Here is a 12015-nt window from a genome sequence, read left to right as displayed (position 1 = left end):
AATAATTTATTGGAAGTGACATTTTTTTAAAAAACACGTCTTATCAAAAAATGTTGAACTTTGTGATATCAAAATTTGGAAAACCATTTCATTTTCAAAAACCATTAGGCAGTAACCTATTATCAAACCTCACAAGTTCCTTGGAGTCTGGGGCTATAAAACTCAAAAAATGACAATAATCTCCAAAAAAAAGTTTTTTGAAAAAAATGATCAAATTCGTGATAAAAGTTAACCAAAAAATTATGTATAGAAACTATGCTGTAACCTATTATCAAAACCTGGGGCAGAAAAAACTTTAAAATTAACACAAAATTTTTAATAACAAACTTTAAAAAAATTGCAGAATTTAGTAGAATTTTGCGTGTTTATGTTTGCAGTTATTTAACAAATAGCTCTTAAATGGTCACAAAAAGTAATTATGCCTTGCAAAAGACCTGTATCAAGTTTTTCAAACGTTAATTTAAGACTGGTTCTATAATTATTAATATGATTGATATTCATTCTGTCCTTAGGATAAAACTTGTTACAAATCTTACAGTAACATTAATCGTGTCAAATATACTTGCGCCATAAATTTGTTGGCCAACCAATTGCACAAAAAAAGGGCTAAAAACCGATATGAACGGTTTCCGTCAAAAACACTTTCCTTAAGAAGTCACTCACTGAACGCAGCGCATGATAAAAAACCTCCGCATGAACGCAAATATTGCTAGAAAAAAACAAAAAAAAAACAAATTGAATAGTTGTGCGAAAAAACTCAATAGTTGTGCAATTACCATTTAGTTACAAGAAAAACAAACTTTCCAATATATATTTACAAGAAATACAAACTTTCCAATATATAGTTGGAAACAATCATTTTTTAGTTAGGAATGTGGTTCAGTGTGTGTGTGTGTGTCTGTGTGTGTCGGGGGAGGAGGGCGTAGGTAGGTGGAGGAGGGGGTAGGTATAGGTGATAGGTGGATAGGTGGGGTTAGTGGGGGGTGGGGTTAGATGGGGGGTGGGTGTAGGTCAGATAGTTAGGAACACTTATAAGGTGTCAAAAAATCTCGACGTGAGCTTTTCCCCTTTGTTATTACCAGTAGTTCCAAATTACTATATATTACAAAGTAAGCAACTGTTAAAGTCCAATGTTTGAAAACAGAAGTCAAAGTTCTACACAAGAAGTCAATGCTCAAAAACAATAGTCAGAAGTTCAAGTCATGAAAAGTCTAGCATCAGCCAAAAAACCTGTAGAGTCTTCATAATCCTCTTGGAGTCGTTAAAAGAACGATAGAAAACTAATACTACTCTTCGAATCGTTAAAAGATCAACACTTTTACAATAATTGCTTTAAACTTCGTGGAGCACCAATTTGAGCTCAACTAAAAACAACCTTTCACTACCTCCCAAGAGGTTCACAAGTTTTAGCATTTGAAGTGCTACTAAAATAAGCTAAGGGCATCTAATGAAACTTGATGACCACTGGGATTTAAGTGTTCATCCAGTTTTAAAAGCTCAAAGTCATGGAAAAAGGAGTGAAAATAACTTGCAAAAAAATGCACCAAAACAACCCAAATTATTTGGATTGTAAGAAGCAAATCTGATGCACAGTTTTTAAAATATCTAAAGGTTGCAAACCCATATAAATTATTTTCAGGAAATCATGGTTTTAATATTTGTTCACGCAAAACCTATAACCTGATAGACGTACAGAAAACGCCACAAACCGAGCAAAAATTGAGGAAAAAGAAACATATAACAAAAAATAAACATCATAAAAAGTATATTACAAAACTCTCTTGATTATGAGACACGACATAATTGTTTGAAACGGAACTGATAACACTGTTTCTACCGTTGACTCTAAGGAGCAGTATACTTTGAGAGGATTGTTGACCACTTAATGCATTGTCCCCCGGCTTTATTCGTACAATCACAATTCTAGTCATTTTGCTTCTGAAGCTGGCCATATTCCTGTAATATATTGCTGATTGAACTTTAAACTCCTTTCAGCTGAAAATGTACGAGATAAAACAGAAGTCGAAAATGAGATTCGCAAATTATGTAAAACGGCAAACCTGGTTAAAGGTAACGCGAACTCAACAACATAGGACAAGTCCTGAAACAAAATCCAAAGAACTGATTGAAAATCGTAGATCTATTGAATGTGACAAGCACACAAAATGAGCAATGTAGGCCAAACATTCACAAAGTTAAAGAACAAAAGACAATGGCATTTAAATTTTATATATTTTGAAAATCCACGTCTTGAATAACACGGCATTCCGCAAAAAAAAACAAAAAATGGCAAACATGGATACATAAATGGATATATATTCTATAATCATTTCAATGTTTTATAATTTATATATGTTTTACAATATCTGGTCGCCCATGTAGGTCAGATAGTTAGGATCACTTAAATGGGATAAAAAAATCTCGACGTGATATTTTCACCTTTATTATTACCAGTAGTTTCAAATTTCTATATATTACAAATTAAGCTATTGTTAAAGTCCATTGTTTGAAAACAGAAGTCAACGTTCTACAATAGAAGTCAATGCTCAAAAACAATAGTCAGAAGTTCAAGTCATAAACAAACTTCTAGCATCAGCCAAAAAATCTGTAGGGTCTCAATACTCCTCTTCGAGTCGTATAAAAGACCGATAGAAAACCAATACTCCTTTTCGAATAGTAAAAAGACCAACACGTTTACAATAATTGCTTCAAACTTCGTTCGAGACCAATTAATCACTCAAAATGAAGATTTGAAGCGTAAAAATGTCACTCGAGAAGTCAGCATTGAAAATGAAGAATTGAAGCGTAAAAATGTCACTCGAGAGAACAGCATGTTCTAGAACAAAAGCGCAAAAACGGTCAGGGAAAAATTTTGAATAAAAAAAACCAACACGTTTACAATAATTGCTTCAAACTTCGTTCGAGAGCAATTGAATACCTTCATACAACATAACACCAGCTTGTAGGAAAATAGTTAAAATTTCAGATGTAGACTAAAGTTCAGCTATTGCAAAATTCCTGCTACACTCACTGATGCAAGCTTTTGTTGTAACATACTTTTTGGATTCTTAATTTCTAAATTTACTCGTGACATACAGAAACAACATAAATAGGCAACAAATAAAATATTCCGGATAAAATTGTTATAGAGTGATTGTACGTCAAGCACCTTCATTACTGCAGTGGCCAAAGCCCCAACATTTCAAAGAGAACAGACTTAATGTAGAATAAAGCAAGCAACATAATACACTGCAAAAATTCTGTCAACCACAAGGTCGTTCTTGACCACAAGTTTACTGCTCTTGTATAGGTTGTTATGAGGAAAGTCAGAACAATGGTGAAAGAGCCGATATAAGCTCAAAAAACAGTCTTGAATTTAACCTTTTAAAAATAGAATTAAAAGAATGAAATTAAATTAAGCTGCTATCATCTGCTCTTCGTGATTTCTTTAACTGCAACTGACAACTTGGTTAAATTCTTTGAAACTTCGATGCTATTATTTCTACCCAATTTGTTTGATGGATATGACTGTTCAGAGACAACCTCCTCCTTGGACTCTATTGGACTGGAATCGGTGAGAGTATTGTCTGGGTGGTGTGGTTGCAAGTAGTACTTGTTCCAGTTTGGGATCAATTGTCTTCCCCTCTCCCTGTCCTCGCCATAGACACGAAGACGATACAGCATGGCTTCTATCATCTTCATCTCCTGTGGACTCACATAATGGAATGATATGGTGTAGTTGCCACAACAGTCCATACCCTTCGCGCAAAAACACACTCACATTACTAATACACAGTTACGATAGATAATGGGCAGCAAAACTTCATTCAAAACTAAAGTTCTGTTTTGCTACGATTGCATGAAAGAAGCAACAATTTATACGCAGCGCAACAAACAATTTTATATCCTTCACAGTACCCAAACAAAGACAGGAATCTAAAAAGGCATGAAATTAGCAGTAAAAATAGCAATTCAGTGGCAAAACCAATGTGCCAAATGAAGGTTTTGCGAAACAACTTGTCAAGCATGGGAAACATATCGTAGACGCACCTGGTCAGATAAAACAAGGAGTCAAAACGAGCTAGGACACAAAATTTTATGCAAATTGATGGTCTCGAGCCCATTAAGACTTTATAAGAATTAGATTGAGCGATTAAATTTTTATAGCAAATTTTCTTGTTTTAGCAATGAAATGCTTTCATTTTGCGAAATACAAAGCAATTGGTTAAAATTGTCATTGACAGCGGTTTAGATCATTAAAACAATTAGGAAGTCACCCGCAGATCGATTCTAACGAAACCAAATCGTTTAGATGAATCACGAACAAAGAGGCGCGCGCAAAATAATGTTTTTCAAATTTCGTCCACAAACCAAATTGATTCATACAGTATAACACGACACCTAAGTTAAATGTTTTGAAGCAAAAATGAACTCTAATTTCTCATTTTAACCAATAAAATTTAGGTTAGACCATACATTTTTGTTGAAAATATGTCACACTACTAATTAATGTCCACGAGTCAATTGCATGTTATGCAACTCTGCCATTTACGCAAAAACTTTTTTAATATTTCAAAACATAGAAAATACCTCAAAGAAACAAGTGTTTTATTTTTGCAATCTTTTTAAAACAAAAATGCGGCTGCTATGCATGGCGGAACAATCAGAAATCTCGTATCGATATATATATACAATAAAGGAAACGCAAAAACAAATTACAAAGATAATTGTCATTTGTAATAATTGAGCTTATTTTCAAAAGGATAGTTAAAAAGTGATTTCAGCAAACTAAGGCTACACAACAATTTACAGAACATTTTATCAACGGCCAAATATCCCTTAGCTCTTATTGAGAAGACACTTCGAAATTCAACATGTGGATAAAACTTGCTATCTTTCCGAAACAAACCCAAGTCTAAACTGAAGATTTACCTTGGTTCTTAGATGCCGTATAAGAAACACTTTCTGAAATTTTAAATTGAAGTTAACATTTAATTCTTTCAACTGATAGTGATCTTCAAAATACTGAAGTCGATCTGCGGAAACTGCACAAAGAGACTGTATATATAAACATAAGCGACTAACGTCGCTCAAAATGCCCTTAAACGACTGGGCAGGGATTGGAGGAGTGAGGGGGTTTAAACTTCAAACCGCCAAAAAACAGTCCTTAACTCCATGATTGCATGTCTTCTAAGCATCCTCGGTGATTTTAGACTCAGGTTTTTGAAGCTGGCGCAGTTATATCTGGATTAAAGTTTTAAATTAAAAATTTTGCTTCTAAATGAATGATTGAAAAACAGCTACGAATCATTTCCACTTTATAACTATTTCTGTTAGTAAGATACTTATGTGTTCTAATTGCGCTTATTTGGAATTGTTAACGGGCAGCTAATGCTTTTCATTACTTTGACGCTGTTTGCTGTCTTAAAATATTTATGAACATTTGACGTTTAATTATTATTTCTGTTGTCTTGCCAATTAGTTTCAATAGCACATAGAACTCATTGGTTGCTAATGACGCATAAATAAACCTAAAAGATGGTTCGTCTATGAGTCTAAATTTTTCATAATTTCGGAAATTTACTAGTATTTGGTGTACTTATTTATGTCTTATCACTTGATTTTCATTAATGACAGGTCTCATGTAAAGCTAATGAGGATTTATTTAATCGAAACAATTGTTTCAGCTACTGGCTCTTGCCTTCTATTCTATTTGTTCTAAAGAAAAATTAGCGAGTTTTTGCAAAAGTTGTATTTTGTTGTGTCCTCATTCAGGCCATTTAGACAAGTTTTCTCGGTTCCTTATGACAAAAAATTGAATCCAATTAGTTGCTCCAGTTCATACCAGTCGTTTTTCTAATTTTCACACTTTTTTTTTCATAAAAAATAATTTTGGTCTTATCCCAATGTTTACATTATAACAGATCTTATTTAAATTAAAAATTTGCTTCTAAATGACTGATTAAAAAACAGCTACGCATCATTTCCACTTAAAACTATTTATATTAGTAAGACACATATGTGTTCTAATTGCACTTATTTGCAATTGTTAACGGGCAGCTAATGCTTTTCATTACTTTGACGCTGTTTGCTGTCTTAAAATATTTATGAACATTTGACCTTTAATTATTATTTCTGTTGTCTTGCCACTTAGTTTCAATAGCACATAGGTCTCATTGGTTGCTAATGACGCATAAATAAACCTAAAAGATGGTTCGTTTATGAGTTAAAATTTTTCATAATTTCGGAGATTTACCAGTATTCGGTGTACTCATTTATGTCTTATCACTTGATTTTCATTAATGACAGGTCTCATGTAAAATTAATGAGGATTTATTTAATCGAAACAATTGTCTCAGCTACTGGCTCTTGCCTTCTATTTTATTTGTTCTAAAGAAAAATTAGCGAGTTTTTGCAAAAGTTGTATTTTGTTGTGTCCTCATTCAGGCCATTTAGACAAGTTTTCTCGGTTCCTTATGACAAAAAATTGAATCCAATTAGTTGCTCCAGTTCATACCAGTCGTTCTAATTTTTACACTTTTTTTCATAGGAAATATTCTTGGTCTTATCACAATATTTACATTATAACAGATCTTATTTCAATTAAAAATTTTGCTTCTAAATGACTGATTAAAAACAGCTACGCATCATTTCCACTTAAAACTATTTATATTAGTAAGACACATATGTGTTCTAATTGCACTTATTTGCAATTGTTAACGGGCAGCTAATGCTTTTCATTACTTTGACGCTGTTTGCTGTCTTAAAATATTTATGAACATTTGACCTTTAATTATTATTTCTGTTGTCTTGCCACTTAGTTTCAATAGCACATAGGTCTCATTGGTTGCTAATGACGCATAAATAAACCTAAAAGATGGTTCGTTTATGAGTTAAAATTTTTCATAATTTCGGAGATTTACCAGTATTCGGTGTACTCATTTATGTCTTATCACTTGATTTTCATTAATGACAGGTCTCATGTAAAATTAATGAGGATTTATTTAATCGAAACAATTGTCTCAGCTACTGGCTCTTGCCTTCTATTTTATTTGTTCTAAAGAAAAATTAGCGAGTTTTTGCAAAAGTTGTATTTTGTTGTGTCCTCATTCAGGCCATTTAGACAAGTTTTCTCGGTTCCTTATGACAAAAAATTGAATCCAATTAGTTGCTCCAGTTCATACCAGTCGTTCTAATTTTTACACTTTTTTTCATAGGAAATATTCTTGGTCTTATCACAATATTTACAATATAACCGATCTTATTTCAATTAAAAATTTTGCTTCTAAATGACTGATTAAAAACAGCTACGCATCATTTCCACTTAAAACTATGTCTATAAGTAAGACACATATGTGTTCTAATTGCACTTATTTGCAATTGTTAACGGGCAGCTAATGCTTTTCATTACTTTGACGCTGTTTGCTGTCTTAAAATATTTATGAACATTTGACGTTTAATTATTATTTCTATTGTCTTGCCAATTAGTTTCAATAGCACATAGGTCTCATTGGTTGCTAATGACGCATAAATAAACCCAAAAGATGGTTCGTCTATGAGTTAAAAATTTTCATAATTTCGGAGATTTACTAGTATTTGGTGTACTTATTTATGTCTTATCACTTGATTTTCATTAATGACAGGTCTCATGTAAAACTAATGAGGATTTATTTAATCGAAACAATTGTTTCAGCTACTGGCTTTTGCCTTCTATTCTATTTGTACTAAAGAAAAATTAGCGAGTTTTTGCAAAAGTTATATTTTGTTGTGTCCTCATTCAGGCCATTTAGACAAGTTTTCTCGGTTCCTTGTGACAAAAATTTGAATCCAATTAGTTGCTCCAGTTCATACCAGTCGTTTTTCTAATTTTTACACTTTTTTTCAAAAAAAATATTTTTGGTCTTATCCCAATGTTTATATTATAACAGATCTCATTTAAATTAAAAATTTTGCTTCTAAATGAATGATTAAAAAAACAGCTACGCATCATTTCCACTTAAAACTATTTCTATTAGTAAGACACATATGTGTTCTAATTGCACTTATTTGCAATTGTTAACGGGCAGCTAATGCTTTTCATTACCTTGACGCTGTTTGCTGTCTTTAAATATTTATGAACATTTGACGTTTAATTATTATTTCTGTTGTCTTGACACTTAGTTTCAATAGCACATAGGTCTCATTGGTTGCTAATGACGCATAAATAAACCTAAAAGATGGTTCGTCTATGAGTTAAAATATTTCATAATTTCGCGAGATTTACTAGTATTTGGTGTACTTATTTATGTCTTATCACTTGTTTTCATTAATGACAGGTCTCATGTAAAACTAATGAGGATTTATTTAATCAAAACAATTGTTTCAGCTACTGGCTCTTGCCTTCTATTCTATTTGTTCTAAAGAAAAATTAGCGAGTTTTTGCAAAAGTTGTATTTTGTTGTGTCCTCATTCAGGCCATTTAGACAAGTTTTCTCGGTTCCTTATGATAAAAAATTGAATCCAATTAGTTGCTCCAGTTCATACCAGTCGTTTTTCTAATTTTCACACTTTTTTTTCATAAAAAATAATTTTGGTCTTATCCCAATGTTTACATTATAACAGATCTTATTTAAATTAAAAATTTGCTTCTAAATGACTGATTAAAAAACAGCTACGCATCATTTCCACTTAAAACTATTTATATTAGTAAGACAAATATGTGTTCTAATTGCACTTATTTGCAATTGTTAACGGGCAGCTAATGCTTTTCATTACTTTGACGCTGTTTGCTGTCTTAAAATATTTATGAACATTTGACCTTTAATTATTATTTCTGTTGTCTTGCCACTTAGTTTCAATAGCACATAGGTCTCATTGGTTGCTAATGACGCATAAATAAACCTAAAAGATGGTTCGTTTATGAGTTAAAATTTTTCATAATTTCGGAGATTTACCAGTATTCGGTGTACTCATTTATGTCTTATCAATTGATTTTCATTAATGACAGGTCTCATGTAAAACTAATGAGGATTTATTTAATCGAAACAATTGTCTCAGCTACTGGCTCTTGCCTTCTATTTTATTTGTTCTAAAGAAAAATTAGCGAGTTTTTGCAAAAGTTGTATTTTGTTGTGTCCTCATTCAGGCCATTTAGACAAGTTTTCTCGGTTCCTTATGACAAAAAATTGAATCCAATTAGTTGCTCCAGTTCATACCAGTCGTTTTTCTAATTTTCACACTTTTTTTCATAAAAAATAATTTTGGTCTTATCCCAATGTTTACATTATAACAGATCTTATTTAAATTAAAAATTTGCTTCTAAATGACTGATTAAAAAACAGCTACGCATCATTTCCACTTAAAACTATTTATATTAGTAAGACACATATGTGTTCTAATTGCACTTATTTTCAATTGTTAACGGGCAGCTAATGCTTTTCATTACTTTGACGCTGTTTGCTGTCTTAAAATATTTATGAACATTTGACCTTTAATTATTATTTCTGCTGTCTTGCCACTTAGTTTCAATAGCACATAGGTCTCATTGGTTGCTAATGACGCATAAATAAACCCAAAAGATGGTTCGTCTATGAGTTAAAAATTTTCATAATTTCGGAGATTTACTAGTATTTGGTGTACTTATTTATGTCTTATCACTTGATTTTCATTAATGACAGGTCTCATGTAAAACTAATGAGGATTTATTTAATCGAAACAATTGTTTCAGCTACTGGCTTTTGCCTTCTATTCTATTTGTACTAAAGAAAAATTAGCGAGTTTTTGCAAAAGTTATATTTTGTTGTGTCCTCATTCAGGCCTTTTAGACAAGTTTTCTCGGTTCCTTGTGACAAAAATTTGAATCCAATTAGTTGCTCCAGTTCATACCAGTCGTTTTTCTAATTTTTACACTTTTTTTCAAAAAAAAAAATTTTTGGTCTTATCCCAATGTTTATATTATAACAGATCTCATTTAAATTAAAAATTTTGCTTCTAAATGAATGATTAAAAAAACAGCTACGCATCATTTCCACTTAAAACTATTTATATTAGTAAGACACATATGTGTTCTAATTGCACTTATTTGCAATTGTTAACGGGCAGCTAATGCTTTTCATTACTTTGACGCTGTTTGCTGTCTTAAAATATTTATGAACATTTGACCTTTAATTATTATTTCTGTTGTCTTGCCACTTAGTTTCAATAGCACATAGGTCTCATTGGTTGCTAATGACGCATAAATAAACCCAAAAGATGGTTCGTCTATGAGTTAAAATTTTTTATAATTTCGGAGATTTACCAGTATTCGGTGTACTCATTTATGTCTTATCAAATGATTTTCATTAATGACAGGTCTCATGTAAAACTAATGAGGATTTATTTAATCGAAACAATTGTCTCAGCTACTGGCTCTTGCCTTCTATTTTATTTGTTCTAAAGAAAAATTAGCGAGTTTTTGCAAAAGTTGTATTTTGTTGTGTCCTCATTCAGGCCATTTAGACAAGTTTTCTCGGTTCCTTATGACAAAAAATTGAATCCAATTAGTTGCTCCAGTTCATACCAGTCGTTTTTCTAATTTTCACACTTTTTTTTCATAAAAAATAATTTTGGTCTTATCCCAATGTTTACATTATAACAGATCTTATTTAAATTAAAAATTTGCTTCTAAATGACTGATTAAAAAACAGCTACGCATCATTTCCACTTAAAACTATTTATATTAGTAAGACACATATGTGTTCTAATTGCACTTATTTGCAATTGTTAACGGGCAGCTAATGCTTTTCATTACTTTGACGCTGTTTGCTGTCTTAAAATATTTATGAACATTTGACCTTTAATTATTATTTCTGTTGTCTTGCCACTTAGTTTCAATAGCACATAGGTCTCATTGGTTGCTAATGACGCATAAATAAACCCAAAAGATGGTTCGTCTATGAGTTAAAAATTTTCATAATTTCGGAGATTTACTAGTATTTGGTGTACTTATTTATGTCTTATCACTTGATTTTCATTAATGACAGGTCTCATGTAAAACTAATGAGGATTTATTTAATCGAAACAATTGTTTCAGCTACTGGCTTTTGCCTTCTATTCTATTTGTACTAAAGAAAAATTAGCGAGTTTTTGCAAAAGTTATATTTTGTTGTGTCCTCATTCAGGCCATTTAGACAAGTTTTCTCGGTTCCTTGTGACAAAAATTTGAATCCAATTAGTTGCTCCAGTTCATACCAGTCGTTTTTCTAATTTTTACACTTTTTTTCAAAAAAAATATTTTTGGTCTTATCCCAATGTTTATATTATAACAGATCGCATTTAAATTAAAAATTTTGCTTCTAAATGAATGATTAAAAAAACAGCTACGCATCATTTCCACTTAAAACTATTTCTATTAGTAAGACACATATGTGTTCTAATTGCACTTATTTGCAATTGTTAACGGGCAGCTAATGCTTTTCATTACCTTGACGCTGTTTGCTGTCTTTAAATATTTATGAACATTTGACGTTTAATTATTATTTCTGTTGTCTTGACACTTAGTTTCAATAGCACATAGGTCTCATTGGTTGCTAATGACGCATAAATAAACCTAAAAGATGGTTCGTCTATGAGTTAAAATATTTCATAATTTCGCGAGATTTACTAGTATTTGGTGTACTTATTTATGTCTTATCACTTGATTTTCATTAATGACAGGTCTCATGTAAAACTAATGAGGATTTATTTAATCGAAACAATTGTTTCAGCTACTGGCTTTTGCCTTCTATTCTATTTGTACTAAAGAAAAATTAGCGAGTTTTTGCAAAAGTTATATTTTGTTGTGTCCTCATTCAGGCCATTTAGACAAGTTTTCTCGGTTCCTTGTGACAAAAATTTGAATCCAATTAGTTGCTCCAGTTCATACCAGTCGTTTTTCTAATTTTTACACTTTTTTTCAAAAAAAATATTTTTGGTCTTATCCCAATGTTTATATTATAACAGATCTCATTTAAATTAAAAATTTTGCTTCTAAATGAATGATTAAAAAAACAGCTACGC

At 31.5% G+C, this 12015-nt stretch overlaps 1 protein-coding gene across 1 annotated transcript in view; it reads right to left on the bottom strand.

Moving 5' to 3' along the window:
* Positions 1 to 3054: 3054 nt before the first annotated feature.
* The window catches only part of LOC142339459 (glycoprotein-N-acetylgalactosamine 3-beta-galactosyltransferase 1-like), a 31970-nt gene continuing 23009 nt past the window's right edge, over positions 3055 to 12015 (bottom strand). The window contains exon 5 of the mRNA XM_075389501.1: positions 3055 to 3759. Coding sequence (XP_075245616.1) covers positions 3427 to 3759 — 333 coding nt within the window. The 3' untranslated portion in view covers positions 3055 to 3426. The remainder of the gene's footprint in view (positions 3760 to 12015) is intronic.

The sequence above is a fragment of the Convolutriloba macropyga genome, chromosome 1, assembly GCF_964194025.1.
Source record: "Convolutriloba macropyga chromosome 1, txConMacr16.3, whole genome shotgun sequence".
In the NCBI taxonomy this organism is placed as follows: Eukaryota; Metazoa; Xenacoelomorpha; order Acoela; family Convolutidae; genus Convolutriloba; species Convolutriloba macropyga.
The sequence above is the reverse complement of the archived record's forward strand: the minus strand, read 5'-3'. Positions and strand labels throughout refer to the sequence as shown.